Below are 14,197 nucleotides of genomic sequence, written 5' to 3'. Positions count from 1 at the left end.
TATATGTCTGACTTGCTCTGTCAGCAAGCTTTCCCCAGCCATTCTTTATTTGAGACAGAGCCTTGAGAGGAAAGGCTCTACATAGTAGAACATTGGATATAAAGTTGATAATATTTTAAAAGAAATTTTGTTTTCTGTTTTAGCGGTTGCCACGGTATCCTTTAGTGAAGCTCAGTACGTCTTGGTCACGCTACCCCAGGAGTCATACACAGAAGCTGAGGATATTTCTCTACGTTTCCGAACTGTTCGATCCAGTGGTCTTTTGTTGGTCACATCATCTGCAATATCAGAAGATGCCATTGAGTTGTACTTGGAAAGGGGAGCTTGTAAACTCACTATCACTTTAGGAACAACTGGATCTAAGGTACTCTTGAAAAATACATGTACTGTAAGTATGTTGTGTTTGAAATTACAGAAATGTTTCCACTAATTTCTTACTTCCAGCATTTTTGCAAGGACCTATAACAAGAATGAGAATGTTTTGTAGAAAGGAAGTTGTAGAGAATCTTATTGTGACTATGATTGGTCAAAAAGGGATCATTCCGTGTTGCGTTGTAATATTTCTAATATCAAAATTTTATCTGTCACAAATTTATAACATTGTAAATGGATATAGATTATTCTGCCACAGCTAATTCATTAATTTCATGTAGCCACATAATGATTAAATCAAACACTTACTTTTGGTCCAATCCAAGATGATATCAGTAATGAACCTAGCTGAAAGGCTCTTAAGTTGAGTAATAAATCTGGTGGAAATTTTCATGTTGTCTCCTTAAATGAAGCCATTATCACATTGTTGGTGTAATCACTGTTATTGAAGACGTTAGGCACTCATGCTACTACATTCAAATCAAAGCTCAAAGGTCCAGCGGAAAAAAGATCAATATGCTGAATTTGAGGTAATTTCGTTAAGTCACGTTCTTATTAAGAAATGCGTTAATGGAAGGCATGCCTGGGAGATGATATATATCAGAATTAATCATTTTCTTCCTTTTTTTTGAGAAAATTCTCTGCTTTCATTTTCTTTGTAATATTTCAAAAGGATGTGTTTTCATTTTTTCACTAGCAGTAAATCATGGTTACATTTGTCTTGTAAATATTTCTAGGGAGGCTGTAAATAAGCTGATTAGAAATAATGGAGGCATTTACCATGTTTGTTCAATACAAATATTTCAAATTTGTAAAGCATGTCAGTATGGATGATTTGTTTTTGTTCCCTGCCAAGTAAACAGAATATGGAGTTTGAATTTCATTGGCAAATACAAAAGCCTTTTCAGAAATTAGAAACTGTTAGATAACATCACGGTCTTAAGAGAAAGGTTTTATAATCGATTTTTTAATATTTGATGTTACAAAATTGCTTTGCAGGTATTAAAGTGTAAGGTTCATATAGCCAGCAGTTGAACACCTGAACAGTTTAATGTCGTTTTCACCCCTTTGTAAATGTTATTCTAGGGATCCCGCTTTCCTTGAATTAAAGCACCATTTGGTATCCATGTTTGGATCAGAAATATGAATGTTTTCAGTACGAAAACACACCATGGTCAGGTGACCACAGTGGTCATGCATATTATGCACAGTACCTCTTGCCTTTTCACTTCTTAGAGCTTAAAACTAGGGTAGTCTCAGAGTCTCAGAAGAAGTAAAATACTCGGAAACTTTCTGTAAATAAATTATATTAGTTGGGAAAACTCAAGTCTGAAAAGTAAGTTTTCATCCGTCATATGCTTGATTGTTTTCAGACATATAAATCAAGCAGCCCTCCAAAACACGAACATATTCCTTATTGTTTTATTGCGAACTTTGAATGGAACACACCCAACCAGCTGCAGACTTATTTCCTCTGGAATCAGATATTTCCCAGGGGTAGTATATATTTGATTTATATAAACAAGGCAGCTGCAGAAAGCTCCAAAACAGAAATGTCCAGTAATTGAAGTCGGAAGACAACAGTAACCTATAAGAACTGAACAACTCCGCAGAACTCCAAGAATCTGACAATACTATACAAATGTATATTTTTGATGCTGTTTACCATCAAATACAAATATAATATACATGTATAACATTTACGGTATTAAGTATCATTCGTGTGTTCCACTTACACCCTGTTTATACTGTATTTAGTATGAAATACAAATATTTGAATAATTTAAATGTAAAATTATTACACTGTGTACTGCCAAATACAAATTACACTGTTTACTACCAAATACAAATATAATGTAAAACAATGATGTTGTATGAAACACAGCAAGCTTAGAGCTTTATAACAGTATTCTGTGTTTTGTTCCCTTAGCATATTGCTTTTGTTCTTATTGAAAAATTGAACATTTTTAAAACTTGCATTAAATATTGTTGGACAGAACTTACAGCTAAGCAGAACTAAAATCATCATTGAAAAACCATAATTTTAAAATAGTAGAATATTCATAAAGTGTCAAACCTCTCATTTGAGAATCAGATATTTAAAGAAAAAGCTTCTCTGTACAAGATTTACAAGATTGGCTTATCCAGTAACTCATTACTTATATACTAGCTAGTCAGAATTCACATTGCTTGATTACCGTATTTTACCTAAGTCTTGGGACAGCATAAAATAATTATTTTTTTCACTGTCCCAAGACTTATTTCTCGAAAAATAATTATTTTGAAAAGTGTCCCAAAAATATGGACACAATAATCGTCATCGGGTAACATCCCCCACCCACCCGTGTTGAAAGCGGAAAAAAACAACAACGATTATCGGTAATTATTCTGTTGATAAACAAAGTAATTGGCCTTGTTTTCATCATCAATTAACACCCCCTCAAAGAGCTAAAAGAAGTGTGTCGGTATGATGACATTAGAAGTGGAGATCAAAGCGGTATAGTTTCCCCGAGATTTTCATGGCATTACGTCATGTTTTCGCGCCATGTTGCACATCACTGTTTGATCGTACCGCCTCGGTTCTTAAGTGCTGAGAAGTAGATCTAGTGTTGTAACAATCAATAAAAAAAAGCTTCTTTTTAATTTGTTGAAGTGAATGTGCAATATCCCGTATAAACTGACAGGTAAACGTGTCAAACTATAATAGCGGATATCTTACCTCTGTAACCTATTTGCCCTCAAGGAAATTACAAAATGGTTTGAGAAGAATATCTTATTATAAAGTGTCGTGTCAAAAAATACATGTACATGTACAAAGATTCATTCAAAGCTTATTAAAAATACGCAACAACATCATTATTGTTTTTGTTTTTTAACCGCATTTTCTATTTACGTTCACGAGTTCACGTAACAGAAATCTGTTTGCCAAAAATCGTTTTACTTCATATTTTTAAATTGCTGTCGCCTTTTCATTATTTAAGATTTTTCTATTCTGTTTTTTGTACTTTCTGGTCAAAAGTCTGAATTTTATGCCCATAGTTTGTATCATTTATTTACTTTTAGAAAGAAATAAGTATTTAGGATCGCGCTGTTTGAAATTTTGCAAGTAATTTTATGAAAATTCGACCGTTTTTATAGAATTTTGCCAACATTTCTGTCGATACCTTTTTAAAATCGTTATAGAATACAAACTATATTACTTCTCAATCGGTGTTGAAAATCTGAAGTAATAAAATCAAAAAATGAATGCTTGACGACTGTTTTTTGTATACGTGTCAATGAACAAAAGTAACGGCGTTGTAAGTTAGACATTACGATAGGTCGCACGTGCTCGTGGAATGGAAAATTACCGGCATGGCGTTTTGATATCTGTACGATTCGCGGGTAAATTCAAGTCAGTGGTAAATAAAAATAAACAAATAACGGAAAATGGACTTCCTGGCTGCAGCAAAAAAAAAAAAAAAAAATACAACACTTAACTGGTATGGTAAAAAAAAAAACACTACTAGTAAAAACACGACACGAAAATGTTAAAAAAAATAGTCTTATAATTATTTGATATTTTGATCGATACAACACCATACAATGTATAATAACGGTATTTGGGTTACATCTTGAATCAGTACAAACCTTAGTCCCAACACTTAGGGACGAAAAATACGCTGAGAAAATACATGTCCAAAAACTTTGGGTCAAGAAAAATAATTATTTTTCCACATTTTAGGGGTGTCCCAAGATTTAGGGTGTCCCAAGACTTAGGTGAAATACGGTACTTGTCCTAATTTCACATTAGGTACATCTGAACTCTCCGAAATTGTTGTGCCAGAGCTTCTTTTTGTTTGAAATTCAATTAATTACTGCTTATGGTAATAATGGGGTTTGTCATGGTGATATTCTTTTTACACTTAATGGTGGTAGTAAAACCAGAGCAAGTGATTTTTTACTGTCATGGCTTAATTTACCCACTATAGGCTCTCATCAAATTCTCCGCTTGTTCTTTACAGAAAATCGATATGAGAGATATCGCAATGAATAAATCATTTGCCCGATGTTTGTTAACTTCCATCAAATATAAAGAAAATCTCACCAAATTAGACAAAAAAGCAATTCTTGAGGAAAACAATTTTGACCATGCAGGTTTTAATCTGTCTGGTATCTTAAGGAATGGAACGAGTAAACAGAATATTTCTTATTAACAGAAAATAATGATATACTAGAGTTACTGAATGTTTCCAGAAATTTCTGGAAATGCAGCATTGATTCTTATTATTTGGTTTGTGTTTGCTTATAAAAAATTGATAGGAAAATACAAATGTTTCCAATTAAGTCGCGCATAGGTCAGACTACATCAAGGAAAGGAATTGTAAACAAATTGTTTTTCTTATCATTTTTTTCCAGTATTGATAAAGGTCACATAAGATATTACTATTCTTGCAGTTTTTCCATGAAAAACATGCAATTAAGATTTAATAACCTTTTTGTATTTCATGTTTACATTAAAAATTTTTTTAACTGTTTCATAGCACTAAGTAGAAAATTGGACTTTAGGGCATTTGAACCCTTTACAATAGCAATAATCAGTGGCATTTGTTCTTTTTATAGCAGTTTGTAGAATGCTCAACTCAAAGGCATTTGTACTCTTATGTAGCAGTCAGTATGAAGAACTTTGAAGCAATTTGTTTGTTCAATGCAAACCTATGTTATATCCCTATATAAATCAATATAGTTAGAGTAGTGTTGCATTGAAATTTTGTATTTATTTTATAGCAGTATGTAGAATGTTTCACTCAAAGGCATTTGTACTCCTCTATAGCAGTCAGTAGAATATTTGACTTGAACACATTTGTTCTCTTTTATAGTAGCTGCATCGGTAGCCTTTTCATAGAGCGGCTGCTTCAAGGGTAGGAGGTTGTGGGTTTGCTTCCAGGAAGCATCATACCAAACACATGAAAAATGGTACTAGAAACTTCCTGCCATGCTCCTCAGCATTAAGAGGATAGTTCTAGGACTGGTCAGCCTAGTTTCAGTGTAATAAGACTTGATCGGGTATCGTGTCACACTGGTCAGCCTAGTTTCAGTGTAATAAGACTTGATCGGATATCGTGTCACACTGGTCAGCCTAGTTTCGGTGTAATAACACTTGAGCGGGTATCATGTCACACTGGTCAGCCTAGTTTCGGTGTAATAAGACTTGAGCGGGTATCGTGTCACACTGGTCAGCCTAGTTTCAGTGTAATAAGACTTGATCGGGTATCGTGTCACACTGGTCAGCCTAGTTTCGGTGTAATAACACTTGAGCGGGTATCATGTCACACTGGTCAGCCTAGTTTCGGTGTAATAAGACTTGAGCGGGTATCGTGTCACACTGGTCAGCCTAGTTTCGGTGTAATAAGACTTGAGCGGGTATCGTGTCACACTGGTCAGCCTAGTTTCAGTGTAATAAGACTTGAGCAGGTATCGTGTCACACTGGTCAGCCTAGTTTCGGTGTAATAAGACTTGATGGGGTATCGTGTCACACTGGTCAGCCTAGTTTCAGTGTAATAAGACTTGATGGGGTATCGTGTCACATGTCTTATGTGTGTTATTACGTTGAGGCAGCGCTACAACTTTGTTCATCATGTTCACTCAGTCTGCTACAAGCAAACACCATCGTTCATATGACTGAAATTTTTTGAAAAAGACGCTGATCCCTAACACATACACACACTCTTTTATAGCAGTATGTTGAATATTACATTCAAAGTAAGTAGATCAAACCTAATTGTCATTTTCCAGATCCAGCAAGTCTGCTATTTAATAAGCCATATCACAGATTACAAAAGCTCTTTATTAAACAATCAAGAAGTGAAGGTCATCTGTTATTATATCTAAAACAATGTTGGGATTAATTATCTGCTAGAAGATACACCTGAAATGAGCTGTTCCATTAATGATGAAAGTTGTGTGAATTATTGACAAGATTGAAATATTTTGTTACAAGACATTTGAAGAGAAGTGCATGCTATCACGCTATACATGCACTTCATGCATTAAATAAATCATTGTTCCACCCACATAAATATCAATATACTCAATCGTATGTAAAACAGTAGATCAATATCAATGTTCTTTTACTTCCTATTGTAGATGCATTAAGCTGTGTTTCTTACATTTGCATTCAACTTTAAATAATTGATGAATCAAACAGTGCTAACACTTATCATGAAGTTTGCACCATAGTACTTCTTATTAACCAGGTTTTCATAGAAAACCAGTTATTAGATTGGGGTATGTCGTCGGGCGGGCGTGTGTCAAACTTGGTTTCCGCCCAATAACTTTAGTTTGGAACAAGCTATAGACACCAAACTTGGGCTGTAGATAGATGATAAGGAGACGAAGCTTGGGATCGATTTGGGGTAGTTTGGGTCAAGGTCGCTGATGCTAAAAATAGAAAAATTGGTTTCTGCATGGTGACTTTAGTTTTCATTGATGTATTGAAATAAAACTTGGCCTATAGGTAGCTTATAGAAATACACTTATTGTCAGTATACTTGGTGTGTAGATAGCTTTTATCAAACACAAAAGTTTGGGAATGTATTTGAGGTCGCTCAGATCAGGGTCAAGGTCAGTGTAGCTAAAAATAGAAAAATGGGGACATATTTGAAATAAAAAATAGATTTTTGTGTTTTGGATTGGAAGGATGTCGGTTCAAATCTCACTGAGATCCAATTTTTAAAAAAAAAAATTGTGACAGAAAGGTAATTTTAATGCAATTAGGTAATTAAAAATAGAAAAATAGGGTCATAGTTAGAATAAAAGATATATGTTTAATAGAATATGACCATTATTTTAAAGAATCTGTCGGCATGATGCAATTGAAAACCTGGTTTTCGTGAAATTTCTACATTTCTTGTGTTTCATTTTAACTAACTTGAATAAGTATTTTCAGAAATGTTTACAGTGGTCTTTAATTTTTATTCTGCTAAATTTCTAAAATTGACTGGTCCATCATACAGTGTGAGCAATACCATTTTCTATTCACTGAAAATTTGCTGACTGAATAGCAAACAGTGCAGACCAAGATCGTGCAGGCTGACCATGGTCTGCACTGGTAGCAAAGATATGATAAGTTACAGTTGAGTGGTCACTTAATCTGCACATGAGTATTCAATCAATCTGTACAGTATAAAAAGTGTGGTCACTTAATCTGAACATAATCAGTTACAATGTTGTTTTCACAATCTGAACATGTTAACTCACAATTGTAACTCACAATATATTATATTATAATATAATATATATTATATACTATACAGTGGTGTATTCCCTTAATCTGAACATGGGTTACAGAAGTGTGGTCACTTAAGGTATTAGGCCCCTAATAGTAATGTTTAAAAAATGGCATTTGCTTGGTATATTCTTACAGTTGACCATGCTTCGCACTTTGTTGCAAATTTTTAAAAACTTTTACCATGCCGTTTTTTATAAATTTTGTGTTATTTATGGTATTTCCTCAAGCTCAAGTAGAGACAAATTTCAAAGTGGCGGCCTTTATCCAAAACGTTTGCAGAGAATTTCATTATACCATTATTTTTTATGCCCCCGAAGGGAGGCATATAGTTTTTGAACCGTCTGTCAGTCTGTCAGTCTGTCGGTCTGTCAGTCTGTCTGTCCGCAATTTTCGTGTCCGGTCCATATCTTTGTCATCGATGGATGGATTTTCAAATAACTTGGCATGAATGTGTACCACAGTAAGACGATGTGTCGCGCGCAAGACCCAGGTCCGTAGCTCAAAGGTCAAGGTCACACTTAGACGTTAAAGGTCATTTTTCATGATACTGCATTCGTGTCCGGACCATATCTTTGTCATCGATAGATGGATTTTAAAATAACTTGGCATGAATGTGTACCACAGTAAGGCGACGTGTCGCGCGCAAGACCCAGGTCCGTAGCTCAAAGGTCAAGGTCAAACTTAGACGTTAAAGGTCATTTTTCAAGAAAGTGCATTCATGTCCGGTCCATATCTTTGTCATCCATTGATGGATTTTCAAATAACTTGGCATGAATGTGTACCACAGTAAGACGACGTGTCGCGCGCAAGACCCAGGTCTGTAGCTCAAAGGTCAAGGTCACACTTAGACGTTAAAGGTCATATTTCATGATAGTGCATTGATGGGCGTTTCCGGTTCATATCTTTGTCATTCATGCATGGATTTTAAAATTATTGGGCATGAATGTGTACCACAGTAAGACAAAGTGTCGCGCGCAAGACCCAGGTCCGTAGGTTAAAGGTCCTAAACTCTAACATCGGCCATAACTATTCATTCAAAGTGCCATCGGGGGCATGTGTCATCCTATGGAGACAGCTCTTGTTATGAAAGAATCATCAAACTATTGGTAAACAATTATAAAACTAAGAAATAAAAGTGTCAGTATCATTTTTTCTAGGGTGCCTCAAGTAAATGGATTTAATGAGACAGATTTCTAACTCCAACATTGAAAAATTAAGGTTGAATCCTGCTGGTCTGTTTTGAATTAGCTCACTTCATTTAAAAGTAACTGTGGGCAGAGGTAAAACCTACCTACATTTCTTCCACAATATGTAATCTAAGAATGAAGGCAAAATAGAGAACTTTTACCACACGTAACTCAGTATTTTTATAGATGTCTAACTCTACCCCTTCTATTTCAGAGGTAAATTCACTTTGAACAGCAAGAAATCACTTATCAAATGAATATTTTCCACTTTTGTACAATAAATCAATAACAAGTCTTGAAAGAAGTAAAAACTTACTAGAAAAAAAAAAAAAATAAGGAAAAAAAATTTGGTCCCAGTGAGGCTTGAACCTACGCCCCCCACCCCAACCCCCTGAAAATTGCTGTCAAAGTAGGATTATATAGAAATTGAGTACTCTTCAAAAATGACATACTCTATTATGGGCCTAATACCTTAAGGAAACATGATAAGTTACAGTTAAGGTTCACTAATCTTCTGGATATATCATGAAACGTTACACTGAAGTGTAAATTTAATCTGGAATGGTAAATTACAGTGAAGTGTTGACTTTGGGTAATGGAGCTGTAGTTATTACTCTGCAATTATGTGTTTATTTTTTAGCTTACCTGACACATAGTGACAGGGTGAGCTTTTGTAATCGCCTTTCGTCCGTTCGTCCGTCCGTCCATTGTCCATCCGTTCACAATTTCCTTGTGAACATGCTAGAGACCACATTTTGTATTTGATTTTAATCGAACTTGCACACAACTTGTATGGGCATAATATCTCGGTTCCTTTCGAAAACTGGTCTGATCCCCTTATGGATTCCAGAGTTATGGCCCCTTAAAGGGTCAGAATTTGCCAGTTTTGGCTTGTGAACATGATACAGGCAACATTTTGCAATTGACTATAATTATGTCTCCCCCAGGAGACATATTGTTTTTGCCCTGTCCGTCCGTCCGTCTGTCCGTCTGTCCTTCCGTCCGTCCGTCCGTCCGTACGTCACACTTCATTTCCGAGCAATAACTGGAGAACCATTTGACCTAGAACCTTCAAACTACATAGGGTTGTAGGGCTGCTGGAGTAGACGACCCCTATTGTTTTTGGGGTCACTCCGTCAAAGGTCAAGGTCACAGGGGCCTGAACATTGAAAACCATTTCCGATCAATAACTAGAGAACCACTTGACCCAGAATGTTGAAACTTCATAGGATGATTGGTCATGAAGAGTAGGTGACCCCTATTGATTTTTGGGTCACTCTGTCAAAGGTCAAGGTCACAGGGGCCTGAACATTGAAAACCATTTCCGATCAATAACTAGAGAACCACTTGACCCCGAATGTTGAAACTTCATAGGATGATTGGTCATGAAGAGTAGATGACCCCTATTGATTTTGTGGTCACTCCGTCAAAGGTCAAGGTCACAGGGGCCTGAACATTGAAAACCATTTCCGATCAATAACTAGAGAACCACTTGACCCAGAATGTTGAGACTTCATAGGATGATTGTTCATAAAGAGTAATTGACCCCTATTGATTTTGGGGTCACTCCATCATAGGTCAAGGTCACAGGGGCCTGAACATGGAAAACCATTTCCGATCAATAACTAGAGAACCACTTGACCCAGAATGTTGAAACTTCAAAGGATGATTGTACATGCAAAGTAGATGACCCCTATCGATTTTAGGGTCACTCCATTAAAGGTCAAGGTCACAGGGGCCTGAACATTGAAAACCATTTCCGGTCAATAACTTGAGAACCACTTGACCCAGAATGATGAAACTTCATAGGATGATTGGTCATGCAGAGTAGATGACCCCTATTGATTTTGGGGTCAGTCTATTAAAGGTCAAGGTCACAGTGGCCTGTTCATGTAAAATCATTTTTTGGAAATAACTTGAGAACCACTTTACCTACAATGTTGAAACTTAATAGGATGATTGGACATGCAGAGTAGATGACCCCTATTTATTTTGAGGTCACTTGATCAAAGGTCAAGGTCACAGGAGCCTGAACAGTGACTTGAGAACCACTAGGCCAAGAGTGTTGAAATTTAGCGGGATGACTGGACATGCCAAGTAGATGATCCCTATTGCAGCCAACCATCAGTGTCTCTTTGACTTTCACTCCTGACCCCTATTGACTTCTTGCCTATAGGAGAGATCGCCATTACGTCACGCATAAATACCTGTTTATCTGGTGGTGGGTAAAACAAATGTTTTTACACCGTTTGTGTATGGGATCTGAATTTTTAATTTTTAATAACTTTTTTAGCTCATTTATGGATTTTAAAAATTAAAAAAGTTTTGGAATGCTTAGGATTTTCATATTTTCCCATTTAAATATCTTTTTAAAATGAATATCTGTTTTAAATGACATAAGATTTTAATAGCGGCGTAGCGATCCTCCAAACATTTTGAAAAAACACTGTAAGTTAAGCGTTCATAATTAATCCATTTAATTTCGAATTTATAATCAAAAGTAATCAATAAATTGCTTGTTTTATACACTTTCCATTGATCAAAAAATTATTGATATTATTTGTGTTTTAAGAAAGTTTAAGCCGTTAGAAAAACATCACTGTTTACAAAAAACATGGACGCTCGGGGTCGGCCTACCCGGTCTTTGTCTTATCAGTTCTAAAAATAGAAAATACAATGGATTTGTTTACAAACACGATCACTCCTATAGGACTGCATTGGGGGAGACATGCGCTTTTTTACAAAAGCATTTTCTAGTTAAACTTGCACACAACTTGTATTGGCATAATATCTCTGTTCCTTTCGAAACTGGCCTGATCCCATCATGTGGTCCAGAGTTATGGCCCCTTAAAGGGCCAAAATTTGCTATTACTGCTTTTGCAGCCATATAGAGACTTCATTTATGGTTTGATTTGATACAAACTTGCAAAATATCTTCAACAACAATAAAACTTGGATTCCATGATGAATGTGTCAGAACTAATCATAGATTCCGGAGTTATTATATATCTGATTACCTCCCCTGATTTTAATCAAAATGGATTTATCTCAGTTAGTACTTGTAGGACTCATTTGAAATTTCATTATTGTCATTAGTTGGACTGAGACAATCAGGGTAGATAACTTTGGACTGATTTATATCTAATTACCTTCCTTTATTTCAAACAAATATGGGTATATCTCCGTAACTAATGGAGATACTGATCTGAAATTTCATTTATGCCATTAGATTGACTTGGACAATCAATGAAGATACATATTTACTGAATTTATGACAAATTACCTCCTTTTATTTTTAGCTCGACTATTCGAAGAATAGTCTAGCTATTCTACTCACCCTGGCGTCGGCGTCGGCCTCGGCATCGGCGTCACACCTTGGTTAAGTTTTTGCATGCAAGTACACACAGCCATCAATTAAAGGCATATAGCTTTGAAACTTATTTTTTCTTTTTCTAGGTCAATTACCAACCTCTCTGGGTCAAGTCCCATAACTCTGACATGTATTTTGAGCAAATTATGCCCCCTTTTGGACTTAGAAAATTTTGGTTAAAGTTTTACATGCAAGTTACTATCTCCAAAACTAATGCAGATATTGATTTGAAACTTCACATGTGTCTTCGGGGTTATAAAACTAGTTGATAGCAGCAAGTCCCATAACTCTGACATTCATTTTGGCCAAATTATGCCCCCTTTTGGACTTAGAAAGTTCTGGTTAAAGTTTTGCGTGCAAGTACATACAGCTATTTCTAAAAGGCATATAGATTTGAAACTTATTTTTTCTTTTTCTAGATCAATTACCAACCTCACTGGGTCAAGACCCATAACTCTGACATGTATTTTGAGCAAATTATGCCCCCTTTTAGACTTAGAAAATTTTGGTTAAAGTTTTACATGCAAGCGACTATCTCCAAAACTAATGCAGATATTGATTTGAAACTTCACATGTGTCTTCGGGGTTATAAAACTAGTTGATAGCAGCAAGTCCCATAACTCTGACCTTCATTTTGGCCAAATTATGCCCCCTTTTGGACTTAGCAAATTCTGGTTAAAGTTTTGCGTGCAAGTACGTACAGCTATTTCTAAAAGGCATATAGATTTGAAACTTATTTTTACTTTTTCTAGATCAATAACTAACCTCACTGGATCAAGTCCCATAACTCTGGCATGTATTTTGGGCAAATTATGCCCCCTTTTGGACTTTGAAAATTCTGGTTAAAGTTTTACATGCAAGTTTCTATCTCCAAACTAATGCAGATATTGAATTGAAACTTCACATGTGCCTTCGAGGTTATAAAACTAGTTAAGAGCAGCAAGTCCCATAACTGATATGCATTTTGGTCAAATTATTCCCCCTTTTGAACTTAAAACTCTTTTGATATTTAACCTTTTTGGGTAATATTTTCCTGCTTCTGGGACAATATTTCGAATAGTCGAGCTTGGCTGTCTTACGGACAGCTCTTGTTTATGTAAATGAATATACTTAGCAGCTTCTAATGAGATTGGTTTGAAACGTTATTTATGTCTTCCATGGTAAGAAATAGTCATGTTAGATAACTCTTGATTGAACGTTTATCGATATGAATACTTTTCTAATATATTGTTGTAAAGGCTTGCACTCTGTATCTTCTATATGCATATACCAGTGCATGATTACCTCCCCTGATTTTAATAAAAATGGATTTATCTCAGTAAGTATTTATAGGACTCATTTGAAATGTCATTGTCATGGTCATTAGTTGGACTGAGACAATCAGGGTAGATAACTATGGACTGATTCTATGTCAAATTAGCTTCCTTTGTTTCAATTAAAATAGGTGTATCTCAGTAACAAATGAACATACTGATTTGAAATGTCATTTATGCCATCAGATGGACTCGGACAACCAGGGTAGATAACTTTTGACTGAATTTATGACAAATTACCTTCCTTTATTTTATATAAATGAGTATACTTCTTCAGCATCTAATGAGATTGGTTTTAAATGCTATTTTAGTCTTCCAGGGTAAGAAATAGTCATGCTAGTACAAAAATGCAGCATTTGAGCCTAGGACCCTCAAACTCCATATGGAGATTGGCCCTGACTAGTATGTGACCCATAGATCAAAAGAGACCATTACAAGAGAATATTTTTGTCCTGATTATATTTAGTGTAAATGCCTATGTGATCTATGTCAAAACTTTATCAGCATCAGCAGTGGTACTCAGGTGAGCGATATAGGGCCATCATGGCCCTCTTGTCTTTCATAAAATAATGCTGTAATTGTATACAGGGAATGCATAATCAAATGGAAAATGCCAATTGTCAGTACAGGTCTACTACCTCAGGTTGTCAGTACAGGTCTACTACCTCAGGTTGTCAGTACAGG

At 35.6% G+C, this 14,197-nt stretch overlaps 1 protein-coding gene across 5 annotated transcripts in view; it reads left to right on the top strand.

Moving 5' to 3' along the window:
• LOC123524527 (neurexin-1-like) overlaps positions 1–14,197 on the top strand; it is a 201,554-nt gene that overhangs the window by 138,933 nt on the left and 48,424 nt on the right. For all 5 annotated transcript variants that reach the window (XM_053539344.1, XM_053539332.1, XM_053539342.1 and 2 more), the window contains one exon: positions 144–364. In XM_053539344.1, the coding sequence (XP_053395319.1) occupies positions 144–364 (221 nt within the window). The remainder of the gene's footprint in view (positions 1–143; positions 365–14,197) is intronic.

Source organism: Mercenaria mercenaria, chromosome 1, assembly GCF_021730395.1.
Source record: "Mercenaria mercenaria strain notata chromosome 1, MADL_Memer_1, whole genome shotgun sequence".
In the NCBI taxonomy this organism is placed as follows: Eukaryota; Metazoa; Mollusca; class Bivalvia; order Venerida; family Veneridae; genus Mercenaria; species Mercenaria mercenaria.
This window is presented reverse-complemented; position numbering and strand designations above follow the sequence as displayed.